At 40.0% G+C, this 24,873-nt stretch overlaps 1 protein-coding gene across 1 annotated transcript; it reads right to left on the bottom strand.

Annotated features, from left to right (window-relative positions):
* Positions 1–18,866: 18,866 nt before the first annotated feature.
* Positions 18,867–23,569, bottom strand: LOC104216490 (uncharacterized). The gene is made up of 7 exons (XM_009766544.2): positions 23,384–23,569; positions 23,162–23,270; positions 21,578–21,661; positions 20,934–20,973; positions 20,179–20,247; positions 19,765–19,874; positions 18,867–19,212 (listed from the first exon to the last, which is right to left on the bottom strand). Exons 1-7 carry the CDS (start codon positions 23,505–23,507, stop codon positions 19,077–19,079), a joined length of 672 nt encoding a protein of 223 aa, XP_009764846.1. The 5' UTR covers positions 23,508–23,569; the 3' UTR covers positions 18,867–19,076.
* Positions 23,570–24,873: the final 1,304 nt, after the last annotated feature.

Raw genomic sequence — 24,873 nt, 5'->3', positions numbered from 1 at the left:
CACACAAGCTATGGGAGTGCTAAAGACACAGAGTCGGGGGCCCAAAAAGACCTTAGATAAGATTTGAGCTCACAATTGTCCCAAAAAACCACTTGATGATTATCGGTCAACACAAGAGTCTCAAGGTCACGACTTTCACCATCCTAAATACAATAATTTGTTTTTGACCATAAGATCAAAGGAAAATGTATGTGCTAGGCCCAAGTGAAATTTTGCTTGAGGTACCCTTACCACTAACTACTAAAAAGCAAAAAGAAAAACGGACTCAAACCCATAAGAAGGTTGTCACTCCATCCACCATTGGGAAGAGCCACCCAGTTCATACAAACTCCACCTTTGGAAAGAACCGTGGCATTAAGAAAACCAAAGGCTTATTGCAAACGTTCAGAATAAGAATGTATGAACATAAATAAGAAACTAAGAAAGAAAAATTGCGGAAAGTAAAATGAATATATACAAGAGGGGATTTAATCGAATATACAATAGATGGGATGAATATGTACAATGTAACATAACTTTATATACAGACCTAAAGTAAAATAAAAGTACGATAAATGTAACGAAATGTTAAATTATATACTAACCAAAGATGAAAAAATAAAGAAAGCATAAAAATTGTCAAATATATACAATAATCCAAATCCATAAAAGTAGGGCCTACCCCCTCAAATGAAAGCTGGCATTGTCCCCAATGCCAACTAAACCAAATAAGCACCAAAAAGAAAATGGGAAAAGGATACAGAGACTCCCTATGGCCCGTCTATCTACATGGGCTCCTGAGTGGTCTCTGGGTCCTCAATATGCTCGGGAACCTCAGATCGGTTCCTTATAGCCTGCTTCTTTATTGCTGGGACCTGGACCTGGACGAGCTCCTAGGTTGCATTATGTGGCTGACTGGAGGAGGTCTCCGGTGGGTCTGCCAACTGGATGACTGCATCATCTGCTCGGGGAATCATCCTCTTCCTCTTGGGAGGCCTCTAGGATTGCTCTGGCTGGGAATGAGTTGCTGGTACCGGGTCTTGTAGCAATAAGTCCACAGGTAGATGATCTGCCTTCATCTTGTCAACCTTAACCCTCAGCTTCTTTACGGACTCCATGGAAGCCTGTGTCTTTCTCACCTTCTTAGCCTCCTTCGCAAGCTCCTTGAAAGCTCTCCCATGAGACTCTACAGCATCTGTAAGAACCTTCTGTGTGTCAAGGATTTTCTTCTGGTTGTCCAGAATATCCTTGAGGGCATCCTCGATAGACTGCGAGACCTGCGGAGGCGGAGGTGCCGACTGAACTTCCACTATAGTAGTGAGGATAGACAACTTGGATGAAGCTGTCTGAATCCAGTTGTTGATGCTGAGAAGAGCCTAGCTTAGTCGGTGTGCAGTCACTGGGTAGGCTCGGGAAGAGGGTATCTCGAGATCTATTGTAGAGGATGGACCAGGAGGAATGTTTGCGGAGGTGGAGGCAGGCTGAGTAGAAGCCACTACCACAACTGGCTCTTCAGACTGGCCAGTTGGAGCAGTAGTTGTTCCCTTGATGTTCTTGCTCTTTGGGTTGTCATCACCCTGCATACTATACCATGAGAACGGGGCCTTCGCTTTTACCTTTATATCAAATGGCCTCTTTTCAACTTTGAGGTCCCTGAAGTACATGGTCAAGAAGCTGGGGAAGGGGTAGTTTCTGTCACCCTCACTAACTACCTATGTAATTACCCGAGACATTACCTTCCCGACATTAATTGGGTACCCCACCATGATCGATGCCACCAAAATGCCTGATGATAAGGGAGGGAGTTGTCATGAGTAGTGGGGTCCAATCTACTGCACACAAATGTTTCCCACCCTTGGCTTCGAAATTTAGACTTCTTCTCAAAATTTTCACTCCCGCATTTAGCCAGTCGGGGGTGGTACCTGGGATTACCAGATACTGTGCCAACCAAGGACGGACCTCCTCACCCAATTCCATCTTTTCCATATACAGTTCCTCATCCTCCTCATCAAAGCCGAGGTAATCATTTATTATTTTCTCGTCAAAAAGCACCTTCAAATTTCGCACCTTGGTAACTTTTGTGCCCTTTTTGATGTGGGAAACATTAGTATAGAATTCCTTGACCAGGTGCTCATTTGCATCCTCACAGTTGTTCAAGAAATACTCCTAGCCAACTCTCTCCCTAAACTGCCTTCTCACATTGGGATTGTGAGGTAATAAGTCTCTATCAACAAAGATCCTCTCCGGGATCAACTTCCTCACTTGTCACCATTCCCTAAATTTGTGATAAGCTACCTCGCTCACAAACCGGTCTTGCCACACCTCCGGGTTTCTAGTTCATTCTACCTTACCAACCTGGGGCTCACCCCCTTCTCCTACTGCACCCTCTCTGGATAATGAAATTGTGGGAGAGGTGGAGTATTCATCCCCACAGCCTTCAGCTGAACCCTCAGACGACCCAGAAGATATATTTACTGACGTTTGGGCAGTGGGGGAAGTGGGAGGAGTGTCTCTTAGTCTGTTTCTCTCCAGCCAGTCAAGGATGTACTCTAGGATTGAGTCTGAATATATCTCCCGGGAGGGCTCATACTCACTCCCAGACATGTCAATGGCCCTATCAGCAGCTTTAATCATCTTCCTCATGTTTTTAATGTTTTGCTGGGCTTGAGCAGTCAATCTTACCATTTTCTGTTTCCCTCCCCGAGAGGATTCACCTCGACTAGCTTGTTTAAAACCCTTGCCTCTTTGTTTCACCATTATCTGCAAACATCATCCATTAGCTTGTTAGTATCAGTAAAAACAATTAAAATCAGAGTTGCAGAAAAGAAAAAATTGCAGACAGTTGCAGAGGTGACACAAAGCGGACCGCACAAAATAGAGTGCGGCCACACAGAGGCCAATGCGGACCACACGAAATGGCAATGTAGTCTGCACAGATGTGGGGTTCAGACTACCCACTCTCTTTATCCAGGCAATGCGGACCGCACAAAATCGAGTGCGGCCGCGGTGACTCCAATGCAGATCGCACAAAATGTAACGCGGCCGCAGTCCCTGAAGATTAGATTACAGACACTCATCAATGCGGTCCGCACAAAATGCCATTGTGGACCGCAGTAAAGCACCGCAGACCGCACAGAAACGATTGTGGTCCGCACTGAGTACCGAGAAGCAACACTAACTTAGGGTTCAATGTATTTTGATTTTAAGTCCAATTTTACGCATAATAAAGCTCCCTAAGTGTTTTTCCAATGATTTTAACTACCTAATTCTACTTTAATCAAGAAGTCAACTACCCTAACCTAACCAATTGAAGAAAATACGGGAAGAACAAAATAATAGACAAGAAAAAAAAGTAAAGGAGAATAACAAATTAAAGCAATTAAAAAAAAGATAAGTTACCATATGTGAGATTTAGTGATGATTAATGATTCCTAGCAGCTAGTTAGGAGCAAAAGGGATGATGAATAGTGTTTTTAGGTGTTCTGAGAGTAAAGAGATCGAAAAGTGTAACAGGAGGGCCTCAGGCCCTATTTATAGAAAAGGACCTGGGGCCCAGCTTACCAACCCAGTGCGTACCGCACAAAATGGACTGTGGTCCGCACCACACAGCATGTTTCAAGTTTGAGAAGGTAACCTACTGCGGTCACACAAAATGTAATGCGGTCGTGGTGACAAACTTCAGAGAGTTGGACATGTCACCCTTCATCAGTGCGGTCCGCACTAAATGTAGTGCATCCGAATTGAAAACTTCAGAGACCGGAATACTTTTTCCACTATGTCCTGCACTGCATCAATACAATCCTGTAGCATCTCACAACCAGTTAGTCAAAAATAAATCCTATACTACCATGAAAATCAAAGAAAAAACAAGAAGAAAAACACATGGGTTGCCTCCCAAGAAGCGCCTGATTTAACGTCACGGCACGATGCAGGTTACCATCAAATCATTTGAGATGAAGAAGTGTCACCACGTGGTTGTCATCAATTTTTCCCAAGTAGTGCTTGACCCTATGCCCATTCACTCTAAAAACTTCCCCATTTTTGTTCTTTAAATCAAGAGCACCAAACGGGGTCACACACACCACTTCAAAAGGTCCACTCCAGTTTGATTTAAGCTTTTCCGGAAACAGACGTAACTGAGAGTTGAACAAGAGAACCAAATCACCAACTTTGAACTCCTTGCTACGAGCATATTTATCATGGAGGTACTTCATCTTGTCCTTGTACAAGGACGAACTGGAGTAGGCATGGAATCGGAATTCATCAAGTTCATTAAGCTGCTCTACATAAAGATTTGTTGCAACATCCCATTCAAGATTTAGCTTCCTCAAATCCCATATGGCCTTGTGCTCTAATTCAACCGGTAGATGGAAAGCTTTCCCAAACACCAACCGATACGGAGACATACCAATCGGAGTCTTGTAAGCATTCCTATAAGCCCATAGATAGCCATCCAACTTCTTTGACCAATCGGTCCTATTTGCAGTGACCATCTTTGACAATATGCTTTTTGATTTCCCTGTTGGAGACTTCAACTTGACCACTTGCTTGAGGATGATAGGGAGTAGAAACTTTGTGATTGACACCATACCTTGAAAGCAAAGTGTCAAAAGCTTTATTGCAAAAATGATACCCCCTATCACTTATGATTGCACGAGGAGTACCAAACCTTGTAAAGATGCTCTTCTTGAGAAATGCAACAACACTCCGGTCCTCATTGTTGGGTAAAGCCACAGCTTCAACCCGCTTTGAAATATAGTCCACCACCACAAGAATGTATGTGTTCCCACATGAGCTAACAAACGGGCCCATAAAATCAATGCCCCATACATCAAAAAAATCAACCTCAAGAATGGTATTGAGAGGCATCTCATCTTTCTTCGAAATTCCACCCGCTCTTTGACATTCATCACACCTCTACACTAGTTCGCTTGCATCTTTGTACAAATTTGGCCAATAAAACCCACAACTAAGAACTTTGGAAGCCGTCCTTGCCTTGCCATGATGGTCACCATAGGGAGAGGAATGACAAGCCTTCAAGATACTCACTTGCTCTTCCTTCGGGAACACCTTCGGATCACACCATCCGTGCAAATCCTGAACAAGTATGCCTCATCCCAATAGAAATCCAAACTATCCCGCTTGAGCTTCTTCCTTTGGTTAGAAGAGAGCTCACACGGGATTATACCAGTCACAAGGAAATTAGCAACATCGGCAAACCATGGCATCTCATTCATTGACATCGAGAGGAGTTGTTCGTCGGTTGATGAATCATTGATCTCTAGGCCATCACGAGGCCTGCCCTCCTCCTCCAAGCGGGATAAGTGGTCCGCCACTTGGTTTTCACTACCCTTCCGATCCACTATCTCCAAATCAAACTCTTTAAGTAATAAGACTCATCGCATCAGTCTAGCTTTGGAATCATTCTTCGTCATCAAGTACCGAAGTGTGGCATGGTCGGTATGGATTATAACCTTGGCACCCATGAGATATGGCCAAAATTTCTCCATTGCAAACACAACAGCCGAAAGTTCTTTCTCGGTAACCGTGTAGTTTACTTGAGCATCATTCATTATCTTGCTCGCATAGTACACCGGATGAAACATTTTGTTCACTCTTTGACCCAAAACCGCCCCAACCACAACATCGCTCGCATCACACATGAGCTCAAAGGGCAAGCTCCAATTAGGTGTGGTAATGATAGGAGTGGTGGTCAACTTATGCTTGAGAAGTTCAAAGGCTTGCATACATTTTTCATCAAACATGAACTTGGCATCTTTTTCCAACAACTTGCACAAGGGATTCACTACCTTCGAAAAGGCTTTGATAAATCTCCGATAGAACCCTGCATGCCCAAGAAAACTTCGAACTCCCTTGACAGATGTAGGGGGAGCCTTGAAATCACATTAATTTTTGCTTTGTCTACCTCAATACCATGCTTCGAAATTTTATTCCCAAGAACTATGCCCTCTTCCACCATAAAGTGGCATTTCTCCCAATTGAGAACAAGATTGGTTTCTTTACAACGGGCCAAAACTCTATCAAGATTCTTTAAGCATTCATCAAATGAGTCTCCCACAACACTAAAGTCGTCCATGAACACCTCCAAAATATCTTCCACCATATCAGTGAAAATGGCCATCATACACCGTTAAAATGTAGCCGGTGCATTACACAACCCAAAAGGTATCCTCAAAAAGGCAAAGGTTCCATATGGACAAGTGAATGTGGTCTTCTCCTAATCTTCCGGAGCAATCAAGATTTGGTTGTACCCAGAATACTCATCCAAGAAACAATAGAAGGCACGCCCAGCAAGTCGGTCTAACATCTGATCAAGAAAAGGCAAAGGGAAGTGATCCTTACGGGTCACTTTATTCAACTTGCGGTAATCCATGCATACCCTCCAACCGGTGACGGTTCTGGTAGGAATCAACTCATTTTGTGAATTTGCAACCACGGTCATGCCACCCTTCTTCGGTACACATTGCACCGATGAAGTCTAAGAGCTATCAGAGATGGGGTACACAACCCCGGCATCCAACCACTTGATCACCTCCTTTTTTACAACTTCTTGCATTTCCTCGTTCAACCTCCTTTGATGCTCCAAGAAGGGCTTTGCATCATCTTCTAGAATAATCTTGTGCATACAGAATGTGGGGCTTATCCCTCGAATATCAGCTAAGGTCCATCTAATTGCCTTTTTCCACTTTTGAAGTACCGCCAATGTGGCATCAACCTGCATGTTAGTAACGCAAGAAGAAAGAATAACTGGCAAAGTAGAATTTGAGCCTAAGAACGCATACCTGAGGTGTGGAGGCAGTGGTTTCAACTCCAACACCGGAGGCTCCTCAATTAAAGGTTTAGTTGGTGGAGTTTTTCTATTCTCGAGGTCCAAAGATAATTTCCTAGGCTCATAAGAGTAAGAGCCCATTCCATGTAAAGCATTCACGCACTCCATTTGGCCCTCATCATCATTGACATCAAGATTCAACAATACGGACTCCAAAGGGTCCTCCACATTGATCATTGCACTGGTGTCATCAACTATCACTGCTATGACAAGGTCCACAAAAGAGCACACCTCGGTACTGTTAGGCTGCTTCATTGATTTGCAAACACGAAAGACCACTTTTTCATCACCCACCCGGAAGGTGAGTTCCCCTGTTTCCACATCAACTAAGGCCTTCCATGTAACAAGGAAAGGTCTCCCCAAAATGATAGACACTTCATAATCCACCTCACAATCCAAGATCACAAAGTCAGCTGGCAAGATAAATTTGTCCACCCGGACAAGCACATCATCAATAATACCCAATGGTCTCTTCATCGTTCTATCTGCCATTTGTAATCTCATGGAAGTCGGCCTAGGTTGCCCAATACTCAAAGTATTGAAAATGGAATAGGACATCAAATTGATACTAGCCCCCAAATCACATAGAGCTCTAGCAAACTCTGCACTTCTAATGGTGCAAGGAATGGTGAAAGCACCGGGATCTTCAAGCTTCGGGGTCATTGAATGCACTATTGCACTAACTTGGTAAGTCATCTTTATAGTTTCACAATCCATAGACCGCTTCTTGGTTACCAAGTTCTTCATGAATTTAGCATAGCTCGGTATTTGTTCAAGAGCCTCCACTAAAGGCACATTGATGGATAAGCACTTCATCATGTCAATGAACTTTTTGAACTGATTCTCATTTTTCAACTTCGCAAGCCTTTGAGGATAAGGTGGAGCTGGCCTTGGCAAATGAGCCTTGGCTTTAGGCACAACCAGCTCTAGCATGTCTATTATGTTTTCCCTAGATGGGTTCACATCATTTTGGGTTTCCACCTCGACATCTTGAATATCAATCCTCACTTCTTCATTCACATTTTCAACCACCAAAGGAACTTCATCTTCTTGCAACTCAACATCATCATCCACAATTTGCTTTTGTTTGGAGGCATGCACATCACCGCCTCTCCCACTTCTTGTTGTTACCACCATAACATGATTGTTCCCACCCTTCGGGTTCACTACCGTATCACTTAGTAGAGCACCCTTAGGGTGGGTATTTAAAGCTTGTGAGATTTGGCCTAACTTCACCTCCAAGTTTCTGATAGAGGTATTGTGGGAAGTCAACTGAGCATTTGAGTCCGCATTCTTCTTCATCATCTGTTCGAACATCATTTTGATTCTACCCATATCATTGCTAGAAGAACTAGGACCTTGAGATGGAAATGGGGGTGGATTGTTCAGTTGTTGGTACATTGGGAACCTTTGGAAGCCTTGGCCCCAGTTTCCTTGGTTTCCATTGTTCTATCCACCTTGATTGTTATTACCACCCCAATTGTTGTTATTACCATTCCAATTTCCTTGGTTGTTTTGATTGTTGTTCTGATTGCCCCAGTTGTTGTTTTGGTTGTTGTTCCCCCAGTTACCATTGCCTTGTTGTTGATTGCCCCAATTACCTTGGGGTCTTCATTGTTGTTGGTTGGAAGAATTGCCTATTTGGCCTTGAAAATTATTCACGTATTGCACCTCTTCACTTTGTTCATCATAACCATTATTTTGAAATCCACCACAATCATTGTCAAATTGCTCCAAATTCCCTTGGTTCTGTTGACCTCTTTGTCTTTATTTGTTGATAAGCATGTTAACACCTCCATGGCATTCACTTGGCGAGGATTTTGAACTTGTTGCAACTGTGCATTTGCTAGTTGGTTCATTGTAGTTGTCAACTCAGCTATAGCCTGCCCATAATCATGTAATTCCTTGTGCAAATGAATAACCGTGGGGTCACCCTGGGGCACATTGGCTCTACTTTTCCAAGCGGAAGAAGTGTCAGCCATATTGTCAAGAATGTCCCAAGCCTCATCATACGACGGCTTCATGAAGTTGCCCCCAGCAAGTTGGTTCACTATGCATTGGTTTGTGGTGTTAATACCCCGGTAGAAAGTCTGTTGGATCATCGCCTCGGTCATATTGTTGGGGCATTCCTTAACCATTGTTCTATAACGCTCCCAAATCTCATGCAAAGGTTCCGTGGGCTCTTGCTTAAACGCCAAGATCTCATATCTCAATGTAGCCATATGCCCTGGTGAGAAAAATTTTGCAATGAACTTGTCTTCTAACTTATCCCAAGTAGTGATGGAATAGTTGGGAAGTCGCTCGAGCCAATCCAATGCCTTCCCTCTAAGTGAGAATGGGAAGAGTCTTAACCGGAGAGCATCCTCGGACACATTAGTTTGCTTGCTCCCCCAACATGTATCCACGAACCCCTTGAGATGTTTGTAAGCATTTTGATTTGCAGCGCCCGTAAAATACCCACATTGCTCTAATAAGGTCAACATCACATTGGTTATTTGAAAATTGCCCGCCCGGATTCGGGGTGAGACAATAGCACTTGCATAGCCTTGGTTCGGAAGCACTCTAGGAGCCACTCTTGGAGGAGGAGGGTCTGGAATATTGTTATTAACATTAGAATTAGTCTGGCAGCCTCTACGTTGTCCTTGAGGTACAAGAGGAACCTCATCATCTCCGATATCATCTACCTCCTCCCCCGCAATCACATTTCCAAGAGGGTCATTGGCGCTGTTCGCTGCCATTTGGTACCTGAATTGTGACACAAACAAATTAGTAACAAGGAAGGAAAGAAGAATAATACAAAAAACTATTTAGATAGATAGCCAAAACCGTTAGTTCCCCGGCAACGGCGCCAAAAAGTGATCGAGGCCAACCTTGCACTACTATTGATTAGTGAGAGAGGGCCGAAGGAGCTTTTACCCGATTAAGGTCGGGATCGATTTCCACAGGGAGCTAGAAGTTGGAGTGGAGTTTCTATCTAATTGAGAGTTGTGAATGTGTTCCAAATTACACTTCTAGACATTTTTGGATTTTTTTTTATTTCTAATGTTATCAAACTACAATGCTAAATTAAACTAGAATAAGCTAAGAGTAAACTATTGCAAGTTGTTCAAATGGTTAAAAGGCACTAGGGTAGTGACTTTCGCCTAGGTGGTCAATTGACGGATACTTGAGTCTAAGGCATGATTAACATATTTGGGGAGTATGATATAACCATTGCATGATTTTACCCACTCTACACCTCTCGGTGGTTCGAGTGATTTTGCCCGAATTGACTTTCTCAAGACCAATTGGGTATACAAATTTGCACAAGCAATCAAGGTTCAAGTCGGGTATTACTATCTCTAGGTTTAACCCTTTAATTGGGGCTATCAATCTCTTGAGTACGCCCTAATTCCTTGTTGGACCAATTTCAGAGACTTAGGCTCTCTTTCTCAAGAAGAGTCAAAGTCAACTAAACACAAACTAGTGTTTGCAACTACCAATTCAGCAATTAAACATGAAATTAGCCCAAATAGCAAATACTCATAGTCAATCTAGCCCTAAAACACAAGACTCATCAATTACCCACACTAGGGTTGAGCCACAACCCTAGCTTATGGGTCTAGCTACTCATAATTAGAGAAGAAAACAAAAAAATAGATGAAGAAAAACTCATATTAATTAATTGTTAAGATAAACTAGAAGATTCAGTATTGAAATGAAGCTAAAATTACTCAAAATAACTAAAATATTTGAAGTCACGAGCACAGCCCAGTACCAAAACTATATGATAACCTAAAAATGGGAAAAGAAGCTATTTATACTAAGCTAAAAAATCTGGACAAAAATACCCCTGCGAGGCTAGTGCGGACCGCACAAAATCACGTGCAGCCGCACTAAGGCTCTTGACTTAAAATTCAGCTCTCTAAACTCGGGCAATGCAGACCACACAAAATTGAGTGCGGCCGCGGTGGCTTCTAGTGCGGTCCGCATGAAATGGAACACGGACCGCATTGGGCTTCAAACTCCAAACTGGCATTTCTCTGATTCTTGGCTCTGCGGACCATACTAAATCGAGTGCGACCGCAGTGATTCCAATGCGGACCACATTAAATCTCTTGCGGTCGCATTGCCTGTTCGCCTGGAAATCAACCTCTCTGAACCTCACTTGTGCGGACCGCACAGAATGGTGTGCAGCCGCATTGGGCCTGTTTTGCCTGAGCTTTGTCTTGTCTTGGTACTTGTGCAAGTTTTTCCTTTTTGAGCTGATCTTTGACATCTTGTCACTTTGTTGATCAAACCTGTAATCAAGCACAACTTGTGAGCCTTTTGGGACTATTTTGTACAAATTTCTAATCAAAACATAAGCAAGAAGGAGTGTAAAATGTATCAAAATCCCTAGTTATCAGTATGATGTGGCTCAGTCTCGTCTTTGTACAGTTGTATTTCTATTAGAGGTTTGTAGACAGTTATGTACAGTTGGATAGTATGTGGCCTTGTCGGCTTTCAGTTTTGGGTATATAGTTGTCCATCGCGGCCTTGTCGGCTCGCCGATTGTAATCCGCACGTACATGTATATATGTCTTTTGGATAGGTTTTCCTCGTGCATGTTACTCTCGTAATTCAGTAGATATTATTCATGTTTATATCATAGTCGCATGCTTAAGGGTGTTCGACAAGTAGGACTCAATCACACGTCGCGGCCCATCGGCCTGGGTCATGATAAAAGATGGGTCGATGAGGTGTGCATAGACTATCGGCATTTGAACAAAGTCACTATCAAGAACAAGTATCCATTGCCGAGGATTAATGACTTATTTGATCAGCTTCAGGGTGCCAAGGTTCTTTTAAAGATCGATTTAAGGTTTGGCTACCAACAGTTGAGGATTAGGGCATCTGATGTCCCTAAGACAGCTTTTCGGACTCGATATGGGCATTACGAGTTTCTAGTGATGTCATTTTGCTTTATAAATGCCCCAATAGCATTTATGGATCTGATAAATCGGGTGTTCAAGCCTTATCTAGATTCCTTTGTGATTTTGTTCATTGATGATATCTTGATCTACTCCCGTAGCCGAGATGAGCACGAGCAGCATCTTCGGATCGTACTTCAGACTCTGAGAGACAGCCAGTTATATGCTAAGTTTTTAAAGTGTGAGTTTTGGTTGGATTTCGTTGCCTTCTTAGGGCATATTGTATTAGCATTGGGTATTCAAGTGGATCCTAAAAAGATTTAGGCAGCTCAGAACTAGCCTAGACCTACTTCAGCCACATAGATCCGTAGTTTCTTGGGATTGGCGGGTTATTACCATCGATTTGTGGAGGGGTTCTCATATATAGCAACCTCGTTGACCAGGTTGACCTAGAAGGGTGCCCCGTTCAGATGGTCAGACGAGTGTGAGTCGAACTTTCATAAGCTTAAGTCTGCTTTGACTATGGCGTCGGTGTTGGTGTTGGTGTTGCCCACAGATTCAGGATCTTATACGATATATTGTGATGCATCTCGTATTTGATTGGACGCAGTATTGATGAAGGGTGGCAAGGTAATCGCATATGATTCGCAGCAGTTGAAGGTTCACGAGAAGAATTACCTTGTTCATGACCTATAGTTGGCAGCCATTGTTCATGCACTGAAGATTTGGAGGCACTATCTTTACGGTGTGCCATGTGAGGTATTCACGGATCATCGGAGCTTGTAGTATTTATTCAAGCAGAAGGAGCTCAATTTGAGGCAGATAAGGTGGTTGGAGCTATTTAAGGACTATGATATCACCATCCTGTATCATCCCGGGAAGGAAAATGTGGTGGTCGATGCTTTAAGTAGGAAGTCAGCTAGTATGGGTAGCCTTGCGTACATTCCAGTTGGTGAAAGACCGCTTGCATTAGATGTTCAGGCCTTGGCCAATCAGTTTGTGAGGTTGGATGTTTTTGAGCCCAGCCATGTGCTAGCTTGTACAGTCGCTCGGTCTTCTTTGTTTGAGCGTATAAGAGATAGGCAGTATGATGATCCTTATTTGCTTGTCCTCAGGGACACAGTGCGGCACGGTGGTACCAAGCAGGTTACCGTTGGAGATGATGGAGTTTTGAGGAAGCAGGGTCGTGTTTGTGTGCCTAATATGGACGGACTTCATGAGTTGATTCTTGAGGAGGCCCACAGTTCCCGATATTCTATCTATCTGGGCGCCGCTAAGATGTATCAGGACTTGCGGCAGCATTATTGGTGGAGGATAATTAATAAAGATATAGTTTCATATGTGTCTCGGTCTAAATTTTCAGCAGGTAAAGTGTGAGCATCAGAGACCCGGTGGTTTACTTCAGAAGTTGGAGATTCCTGAGTGGAAGTGGGAGCATATCACTATTGATTTCGTTGTTGGACTCCCACGGACTTAGAAGAAGTTCGATGCAGTTTGGGTCATTATGGGCAGACTGACCAAGTCAGCGCATTTCATTCCTGTGGCAGTTACTTATTCTTTAGAGCGGTGGCAGAGATTTATATCCGCAAAATCATCCATCTTCACGGTGTGCCCGTGTTTATCATCTCTGATCGAGGTATGCCATTCACCTCGCACTTCTTGAGGGTAGTACAGTGTGAGTTGGAAATGCCGGTTGAGCTGAGCACAGCATTTCATCCTCAGACGGACGGGCAGTCCTAGCGCACTATTCAGATATTAGAAGATATGCTTCAGGCTTGTGTTATAGACTTCAGAGGTTCGTGGGACCAGTTCTTGCCGCTAGCGGAGTTTGCCTACAATAACAATTATCAGTTGAGCATTCGGATGGCTCCCTACATTATATGGTAGGGGGTGCCGATCGCTAGTCGGATGGTTTGAGCTGGGGAAGGCTCGGTTGTTGGGTACAGAGTTAGTACAGGATGCTTTGGATAAGGTAAAGATTATTCAGGATCGACTTCACACAGCTCAGTCTAGGCAGAAGAGTTATGCCGACCGTAAGATTCGTGATGTTGCATTCATGGTCGAAGAGAGAGTATTTCTCCGAGTATCACCCATGAAGGGTGTAATGAGGTTCAAAAATAAGGGTAAGTTGAGCCCTAGGTATATCGGACCTTTTGAGATTCTTGAGCGAGTCGGAGAGGTGGCCTACATGCTCGCGTTGCCACCTGGTTTATCAGCAGTTCATCCGGTGTTCCATATGTCCATGCTCTGGAAGTATCACGATGATCCATCCCACGTGTTAGACTTCAGCACTATCCAGTTGGATAAGGATTTAACCTACGAGGAGGAGTCGGTAGCTATTCTAGCCCGACAGGTTCGTCAGTTGAGATCAAAGAGTTATCCTTCAGTTCGAGTGCAGTAGAGAGGTCAGCCCGTTGAGGCAGCTACCTGGGAGTTTGAGTCGGACATGAGGAGTAGATATCCCCACCTTTTCACCAATCCAGGTACTTTTCTATGCATGTTCAAGGACGAATGATTATTTTAGATGTGGAGAATATGATGACCTGAAAGGCCATCATATGTATTAGAACCAAATTCTATATTTTGAGGCCTTTAGAACCTCATTTTAGCCTTCCTCGATCTGCATTCCAGTCCGAATATTGACCCGGAAGGCTTATATGCTAAACATTAATAAAAATAAGAATTTTTGCCTTAAAAGTTAATTTTAGTTGACTTCAGTCAACGTTTTGAGTAAACAGACCCGGACCCGTATTTTGACGATCCCGGTGGGTCCATATTGAAATATGGGACCTGGGTGTATGCCCAGAATCGAATTCGGAGGTCTCTAGCTCGAGTTATAAATTTTTGTTGAAAATTAAAAAGTCTGAAAATTTAATGGTTTTTAAGAATTGATTAATATTTGTCTTTATTGATACTGGGTCCGTATTTTGGTTTCGGATCCCGGTACATGTCCAATATAATATTTATGACTTGTCTATGAAATTTGGTGAGAAACGAAATTGGTTTGATGTGATTCGGACATCTAGTTGAGAAAACAGAATTTTAAAGCTTTCTTAAAAAATTCATTCGATTTGGTGTTCAATTCGTAGTTCTAGGTATTATTTTGGCGATTTGATCGCACGAGCAAGTTTGTATAATGTTTTTAGACTTGTGTGCATATTTGGTTTGGGGACCCGAGGGCTCAGGTGAGTTTTGAATAGGCTACGGTGTGAAATGAACTTAGAAATCATAGATGGTGTGCACCAGACCTGCAGATCTCGCATCTGGCTCGCAAATGCGAGCCCCGCCTTTGCGAAGAAACCTTCGCATTTGTGAAGTTGGTTTGGGAGAAGGGTCTTCGCATTTGCGAAGAAAGGGGTCACATTTTCGATCCTCCAATTTCGCATTGGCGAACATAATGTTCGTATTTGCGAAGGCAGCAGAAATGTGACAGGTTCGCATTTGCGGGCTTCCCATTTGGGAATCCCATGTCGCAAATGCGACATCTGTAGCTGGGTAAATATGACTTAGTCGGGATTTTTTTCCCATTCTTCAAATTTTCAAAACCTAAAACCTTAGAGGCGATTTTTCAAAGAACTTTTCTTCCCCAAATAAATGGTAAGACTCTAAACTAGTTTCTTTCACTACACTTTACAAGATTTCAACCTAAAATCTACGGTTTTCATAGTGGAATTGGGGATTTTTGGGTAGAAACTAGAGATTTGATAAATTGGGGATTTAGATCTCAAATTGAGGTCGGATTCCAAAACCAATTATATAACCAGGCTCGGGGGTGAATAGGTAATCGGGTTTTAGTCCGAATTTTCTGGGTCCGGATGTTGACCTTTGTAGACTTTTTCAATAATGGCCTAAGTTAAATTCTTTATGATCGTGGGTAGTTCCTAAGGCTTAATTTGAATCGTTTGTTTGGTAATATGCTAGATTCTATCGGTTCGGAGGCTCATTTGAGAGGAAAAGCTGTGGTTGAGCTTTGAGTTTGTCCGTTGGAGCGAGGTAAGTATCGTGGTTAATCTTGGCTTGAGGGATTAGGTCTTATTTGCCTATTTGCTACGTGTTTGTATGTTGGATACAACGTATAGGTGAGGCGACGAGTACCTATGCATTGTTGTCGAGTCATAGCATGTGAGTGGGTCTTATTCTTGTATTTGTTGCTTTCCTTGATCATATTATCCATGCTTAAACTAGTGAATCGTTATGTTGATCATTTTTATCATGTTTATGGATTTTGGTATTGATGGAGTATATCCTCAAAGTTGAGGTTGGCATTGTAGAACCAAATGTTGAAGTAAGATTTGTTCTTGTTATCTCTATCTCTCTATCGTTATTGTTCATTGTTTTGGTGAGGGAGAGTGTTAATGCACGAAGGGTGATCTCGTGCCACGTTTTGTGAGTGTTAATGCATGAAAGATGATGTCGTGCCATATTCTGAGAGTAAAAGCACGAAGGGTGATGTTGTGCCATGTTACGAAAGAGCTAATGCACGAAGGCTGATGCCGTGTCGTTTCTGTGATGAGGTTGAGAGTAAAAGCACGAAGGGTGATACTTGTCTCTATCTGTTCAAATTACATCGGTTAATCAAGTGTTTATTACTACTGTGATCCTTTATCTTGTGATCTCCTCAGCATGTCCCCCTCCCAATATTACTTGTCTTGTTTCTTTTATTGTTGTTATTGGTATATAGATTTTTATACTGCACAGGTTTAGTTGTAAGTGGCTTGTCTTAACCTCGTCACTACTTCGTTGAGGTTAGACTCGACACTTACAGTACATGGGGTCGGTTGTATTGATATTGCACTCTGCATTTCCTGTGCAGATTTTGGTACTGACCTGAGTTGATCATGAGGTTAGCTGCTGGATCCATCCTTTAGGAAACCCAAGGTAGATCTGCCGATGTCAGCAGATCCTGGAGTCCCCTTCTAGACATTTTATTTTACTGTTTTCATTTCGAAAACAGTTGTATTTCTTTCAGATAATTACTTGTAGTGTAATCTTAGAAGTTCGTGAATTATGACTCCAAATCCGAGTAGTAGAATATATACTGAGGCTGTTATGAATTTCTGCACTTTTTTAACTCGTTATAGCTTATTTGCAGTTAATTATTTAGATGTATAAGAATTGGCTTAATGAATCTCTAACGTTGGCTTGCCTAGCAAGTGAAATGTTAGGTGCCATCACGATCCCGACGGTGGAAATTTCAGGTCGTGACAAAACCTCCGCTAACTAAGCAGGCGCTCTAACCAACTCCGCTAATCTCTTATTGCTCTCTATTTTAATTCAAAACAATTAATCTCTTATTTCATGGCTTTGCTATAAAATTCAAATATAACTACGAATGATCAATCTGCTGAAAATATAGCTACGAATGATAAATACATTGTAAATATTTGATATGTCGCGTAATTTTTCCTTATTTTTACTATTGTTTTATCTGCTTTCAATAAGAATTGTTGGGAAAGTCTAACAGCAAGAACAATCTAAAATAATAATTACTCTTTTAACACTCCTTCCGTTTAAGTATTAATATAAATATACGAATTAGCAAAGAAAAAAATAACAATGTCACAAACTAATTTTGTCTAATTAGATCTTCTTCTTTTTTTAACATAAAAGTACGATACTTATATTACTTAAAACACTCCCTCCGTTTCAATTTATGTGAACCCATTTGACTGGGCACGAAATTTAAGAAAAGAGAGAAGAGTTTTGATCTTATGGTGTAAAATGAGGCACATATATTTTGTGTGGCTATAAAACATTCTGTAAAGGTAAATTGTTTCCAAATAAGGAAATGGGTCATTCTTTTTGGCACAGACTAAAAAAAAAATAGGTTCACATAAATTGAAACGGAGAGAATATTACAATAAGAGGACATAGTATTTAGGGCATTAATTAGATCTTTAATATTACTGCTTTTATGTAAGAACTGACTAGTAAGATTTTGAAAATTCAAATATATTGATGGCCCCTAAAGCGTAGTATTATTTTTCGGCCAAATAACACGGGCTAGCCAGTTTTCAGACTGGTCATTCAAAAATAAGCAGTATTTACCAAGTCATTGAAAAATAGCCATTATTTTGCTGCAACAGAGACCGGTCCAGCATAATATACTGGAGTTCGGTGCACATGTATATGAACTTCCAGCATATTATGCTGGAACTCCAACCCCCGGAAAGTTCCAGCATAATATACTGGAGATTCGAGCACCTGTGTATGAACTTCCAGCATATTATATTGGACCGGTATGCTTTGCTGGAACTCTAGTATATTATGCTAGAGTTCTAGTATCCTTATGCTGGAACTCCATTATATTATGCTGGAGTTCCAGTATACTTATGCTGGAACTCCAGTATAATATACTGGAGTATTTTCCGGATTTTGAACAGTATTTTCGTTCAGATTTATTTTTACATGAAAAGTGACTAAATTTCGATTACTTTTGAAAGTGTGGCTATTTTTGAATGATCACTTGTAAATCTGACTTTTTTTGAATTTCTCCCTTATTTTTCGCCTACATATCTTATCTTGACATGGTTGGGCTCCTTTTCAATTCGGAGTAAGGAAAATAAGATTATGGAAAAACATTACCGACAAATTTAACACATGAAATTAGTAAAAATAGCACGGGCTAGCCAGTTTTCGGACTAGTCATTCAAAAATAGTCAGCATTTGTCAAGTCATTGAAAAATAGCCACTAATTTGCTGCAATAAAGACTGGTCCAGCATAATATACTGGAGTTTGGTGCATCTGTATATGAACTTCCAGCATATTATGCTGGAGATTCGAGCACCTGTGTATGAACTTTCAGCTTATTATATTGGACCGGTATACTTTGTTGGAACTCCAGTATATTATGCTGGAACTCCATTATAATATGTTGGAATTCCAGTATACTTATGCTAGAACTTCAGTATAATATACTAGAGTATTTTCCGGATTTTGAACAGTGTTTTCATTCAGATTTATCTTTACATAAAAAGTGGCTAAATTTCGATTACTTTTGAAAGTGTGACTATTTTTGAATGATCACTTGTAAATCTAGCTATTTTTGAATTTCTCCCGTGAAATTAAGATCAACTCATGATCTTAAAAGGGAAAAAAGAGAAAGGAATAAAGAAAGAAATCAGGAAAAAGAAGAAAAAAAATATAGAGCAAATCGCAAAAAGGAGAATATCTACATCAGAAGCACATCACAAGAGGTTTTCAAAATAATACAAACAATTGTGGTTCAACCTAAATAGCAACAGAGCCCAAACGGATCACATATTCTCAAGAAAACATATATATAATGTTACATAATTATAAAAGCTGCAGCTAGGCAAAACTAATTGAGATCATTAAAACAGTTAACAGCAATTTACATGGTGGGATCTTTTCCAAACCCCATTAGAGCATGAGTTAAAAACATCGAAGCTCTGCGAGATGTCTCCAACATACGCCCAACGAGTGGTACCTTCACTGTCTCCCTATCACGTAAAGGTTTCTTATCCCAGCTGCAAACGTTGTACATAAACATTAACAATAGGGAACAACTATATAAGTAACATTATATAGAACATGTTTGGCAGGACAAGTGAGGGTTGCTCAGTTGGTTAAATGCTCTAACTTTAGCCAATTGGTCAGTCACATTGTAGCAATGGGGGAGCCACAACTTAGCAAGCCTCGCTCATTTTGGTAAAATTCTAGAAAATAGAAAGCCGAGCTATAACTAAAAGAGAGATTAGCCGAGCCTGCATATCTAGGCCAACTAAGATGAATTCGTGCCACTTTGTTGATTAAGTATGAGTAATGCATCTTATTTTAGGATTCAGTTTATCAACCAAGTGGAATTGCAGGGAACTTGATCATGCTTAAACAATTTCACTTATTAATAAGTAAAACATAGTTTTACAAATTGTATTTCACATCCATAAATACTGACAAAATAATGTTATGCTCTCGCGGCAAGGAAACAAAAGAATGTGCTCAACAACATCCTTATTGAACTGTAAATTCAGAGACGTCTTGTGAAGTTCAAGTACAAGGGGTGTGAAATATATACATACCAATCTTCATGGCGAACAACCTTTCCTCCTTCCGTGTACAACTTGATCAGTGATATCATATGAATGTCTTTCCCCAAGAATTTGTAATATTGTTTGCTGTCAATTAATATCTGAAGCCACCAACCATAATGTCAGAGTCCTAATGCAGAGGAATCAACAAAGACGAAAGTTGGACTCAATAGGACTCAACAACAACAACAAAGCAAACCCAGTGTAATCCAACAAGTGGGATATAGGGAGAGCAATGTGTACGCAGACCTTACCCCTACCTAGTGAAGTTAGAGAGGTTGTTTCCGATTGACCATCGGCTCAAGAAAAGGTGAAAAAAGGAAGCAGTAACAACAAACAATAATAACAACATGAAAATAAGATAACTGAAGCAATTGAAACAGCATGTAGTAGTAGAGATCTAACCTCAGTATTTCCTGGAGAAATTTCTTTCTCTGTGATGCTGTATTCCACGATTCTAGATTCACTGAAGACCTGAAATGTACAAAAGTAACAGTTTGAATTATTCATATACAACAATTGCAAGCCCTTCAGAGAGAAATCATAATATGATGATCAATTAATTAATTCAAAGAACTATTGACTGTAAACTAAAGTAGTTACAGTCACTCAGTGAAGATGTTCGTTTTGCTTGGATAGAAGATAAGTGAACAGGCTCAGGAGCCGGACCTGACAAAATTCGGGGAAAACATGGAATTGACCAAAAAATGAAGGCCATGACAGTAGGTTATCATAGAACGGATCCAACAAACTTAACTAGTAGTGCTGCAAGGTTTTCCACAACATTTTCAGCACTTGACAGTAAACTTATCGCTATGTTGTAGCAATGTGGATAATGCACATTAATGGCAACACGGACAGGAGTAAGCAATTTTCATGTTTCTTGAATACCACCTAGTAAGCACATGTCTCAATATGCGGGGAATCCTCAAAATATTAATAATGTATTTTTTTTCTTTGAGAAATGAGTTTCAAGAACAATATTGCCATCTTTTAGAAGCAAAAACAGATTGTTAAAACTGCATCAGGCAATTGATTTCCTAAAATAGTTCTCTTGTAATCCTTATTGTTTTTCTTTCCACCAAGAAGTGTATCAATGTAGCATAAACAGGAGGTTAATATGAAATAGGACAGAGAGAAAAAAGTGAAATTAGTTAGACCTTGTTAAGCGAATAAAATGACGACTTTATCTGCTTTACCCTGCAATCGACAGTAAAATTCATAATCAGACTTACTAATAAAGAGATATTTGAAAAGTGGTTTAGAGATGGAAATGAAATTAAAAGGATCAAGCTAGTTACTAGATGCATGAAAGGCAGACAACAGAAAGAATGTGTTGAAGACCAATTTAGGATCCACTTCTTTAAGGCTATATATCATCATTAAACATGGAAAAAAGCGGGATATAATCTTATTCAGGTACTAAATCCCACTTATTCAAAGGATAAATCTACTTTTGATTATGATTTTCCTTGTAAACTTGTACATCTGCATAAAAGGGCAGGACTCAAGTTACTTCTGATTCTGAAAGACATGAATGCTTGATTTACAAAATTACTAATCACTAGGTGTGAATATTGAACTATGACCAAGATTGCTTGTCAAGTTGCAACTTTGAGGAGAATACATAGTCTCCCGTTATCTCCTTTACCGCGTAAAATGATTATAAAGGGAAAAATTCTGCTACTTTAACTACGTTGACAATGTTTAATTCTTGCTCTTATACACCATGAATTAAAGTCACTGGTCTAAATGGACACATTTTTCTACTAGTAAACAAGGCAACTAAGATAGTCAAGCATACCCGTGTGCACGCATAAGGGGATCTTCAAACGTTGCATTTGGAGCATATATCTCAAAGTCTTGCCTTGTGGCACGTGACGCATATCTGAATCCAGAAAGTGAGCATTGTGATTAATTAAAATGATTCATTAGCATAGGAGAACATAATTAATAACTCTCTTAAAGAAAGACGGTATGAATGATATATCCCCTTATGAAATAGATAAACCAGAATATGGTTGAAGTTGAACATCGAGCCACAAGACAAAATGGTGCTCCTATAAGGAAAGGATCTAACAAGCAACTCTTATACTCTGTGTTTCCAACATGAGAAGTTCATTAAAAAGGTGTATGACATCAAAAGGAAACACAAATCTACCAAGAAAAAGTATCCCCTAATGTAGGGATGACAATTGGGACGGGCAGGGTAGGGGAACAAGTAAATAGGGTGGGGCAGGCGGGTCAAAATCTTAGTTGGTCAAAGCTTGCCCTGCCCCACCCGCCCCAATTGCCATCCCTACGTCTTATGAAGGCAGAAATAGATTTGGATTCAGAATTTGCAATTCTCATTTCACGAATATATGAAATGTCATCACAAGCTGGACAAGTTGCTTATAAAGAAACCATCCAAATTATGCATCCATCATATTAACAGAATTACGGAAGACATCAATATTGTGCATAATTAGTGGTAACATGGTGCCCAAAACCTGCTGAGATAAGGCTTTTCTGCACCTAAAAACTTAGTATTGCTGCCCATATGCTACAAGTTGTGCCAGACCAGGTCTTTTTAACCATCAACATTGCCCAAAAAAAGAAGAGAAATAAAATAGTTGAAAAAGGAAAAATTTAGCAGTTGATACTACGACAATAACTACGCCTCTATTCTAAACAAGTGGAGTCGGCTATATGAATTCTCATCTATGTCACTCCACTTAAGCATGTCTCAGCCCAATATTATAAAATTGAGGATCCTCAGTGCTAGAAGTTCTCAAGATTCTAGCAAACGTCTTAACTTATATATAAAACATTGACAGTGTTTGAATTAGCTTTTAAACTGGTCAAATAAGCTTTTAAGCTCTTTTTAGTTTTTTCCAGTGTTTGGCAAAACTATATAAAGTGATTAAAATAAGTTTAGAAGTGCTTAAAATAAGCCAAAAGTAATTAAGATGGGACAACCCAACTTATTACTTTTTAGCTTAAAAGTTATTTCTGCGAAAAAAGTCACTTTTTTTAAGCCAAGCGAAACGGGCTCTAAAGACTTGTAGCAAACATTGAACCTAAAGTACATGTGCTAACATGACTAAAACTTAATCCCAACATTTGCGAAAATCCATTACAAAACAATGAAGGGGTTAAGTGCTCAAATTCTTCTAAGCCTAAAGGGGTTCAGGTGATAATCACCAAATACATTGGCTTTATACCCAGGACCCAAAATATAAAAATAAAAACTGATGTGGAAATATAGAGTAAAACATAAGGAGAGCAATTTCAAACTTTTTTTGGTATAACCACAAGACCATATAGTACAACTTCAGAAAAACTCAGTCCAGCATGATCATAAATGAAAACCCAAAATTAAACATTGAAATGGAATCAGACATACAAATTGAGAAGATGGGGAAGTATATAGTCAGAAGCACGCTTTGAGGAATTATAATCACCAGCCGCCGCTTCCTTGCAGTACCCTTTTCTCTGCTGATCATCCTTCATATCTTGGCAATTACCAAAAACAGTTCCAACACAAAATAAGAAACACACACATATTAACAGCCATATATAACAAAAGGAGTACTATAGGACAAGGGAGTAATATATATATATATACCTTTGGAGTTACTATTATTTTCCATAGGGAGTTGGAATATATTAATGTTCTTGTTGACAAAAGAAAAGTAATCGGTGTATGGTGTAGGTCGAGAAAGAGAGGGTGATGTTAAAGAGCGAAGCATGCAGAAGAAAAAATACAGAGAGAAGATGAAGGGAAAAAGAGCAAGAAAATGATGGGAGGGAATGGAACTATCAAAGTCGTATTTGGGACATGAGAGGTTAGTTAGTGTTTTACGTGGAGCTACAACGTCCATTTGTGGACATGACATGGAGTCGTCTCATTTGCTTCTCGTGTTTTTGTTTGACTGCTCTTAATTTCAGAGTCAAGCCAATTAATTCAGGAAGGGACCAAAATGACTTAAAGAACCAAAAATATATAGAAAAAAATATGATAACCAATTATATATAACATCTTTTAAAAATACGTTATACCTTAACGGCCGTTTGCCCAGTTAAGTATAGCGTCCTTTTAAAAGACGCTATATTTAAACTAAATAAAACGGGAAAGTATAGCGCTCTAGTGTCTTAATAAAGGACGCTATACATATATAAAGGTTGTCTTTTTCCCCTTCCCCACAGGATCAACAGAATCGGCCCCTCCTATGATTGTTCCCCCTCCCCCCTCCAAATTGAATAACTGTATATGGTAAAATATATTTATATTAAATGATCGCATGAGAAGCTCGAGTGGATCCCACCGGTCCCATAAAAAGTGTAGATTCTCGGTCCCGCGTCGTAGCTAAGGCGTTATCTCGGAGTGGATTGCTTGTTTCGGCTCCAAATCACCAAATTTTTCATTTTTCACAAATTTTAAATTAAGGTATTCCGAATTAGTTTTTGTTAAAACTCGTATAAAAAAACGCATATTAGTTATTTTTTATGTGCTCTATGGTATTTTGTGAATGTTTTGTGATTTAACTAATTTGTTGTTTTTTATCCGGATTATAGTATTAATGTGCTAAAAAATAGTAAAATAGAGAAATTGTTATTAGTTGTTAAAAAAATATTAATTAGTTACTTTTTACTGTGGTATATGTATTTTCGTGATTGTTTTGTGATTAAATTTATTTGTTATTTTTATCCGATTTAGATTATTTATTTGCTAAAAGACTAGTAAACTAGATAAATTGTTACTTTAATTCCCGGTAATGGTATCTTGTGGTCTAATGTAATGCTCGTATTTGTAATATAGTGCCCTTTTAGCGTAGTAAAACGTAGTGCCCTTTAGCGTAGTATCCTTGTAGTTATAGAAATAATCATTTAAATACTCTTATACCCAAAAATACGTCAAAAAGTTGATAGTTCAAATACAAACTATCTCCAATTATAGTCAACAATCGTAAGAAAATAACATGAGGAAACGACAATATTTGTCAAACTAAGTATTGTTATATGAATATTTAATAATTAAATCGTGTATAGTTATAAGAAAATAATTATTTAATTTTTTTATAGTGAAAAATAAGTGAGTAACAAACAAACGTATAA

This window comes from Nicotiana sylvestris, chromosome 5 (assembly GCF_000393655.2).
Source record: "Nicotiana sylvestris chromosome 5, ASM39365v2, whole genome shotgun sequence".
Taxonomy (NCBI): domain Eukaryota; kingdom Viridiplantae; phylum Streptophyta; class Magnoliopsida; order Solanales; family Solanaceae; genus Nicotiana; species Nicotiana sylvestris.
Note: the sequence above shows the minus strand (reverse complement) of the source record. Positions and strands in the feature narration are given on the sequence as shown.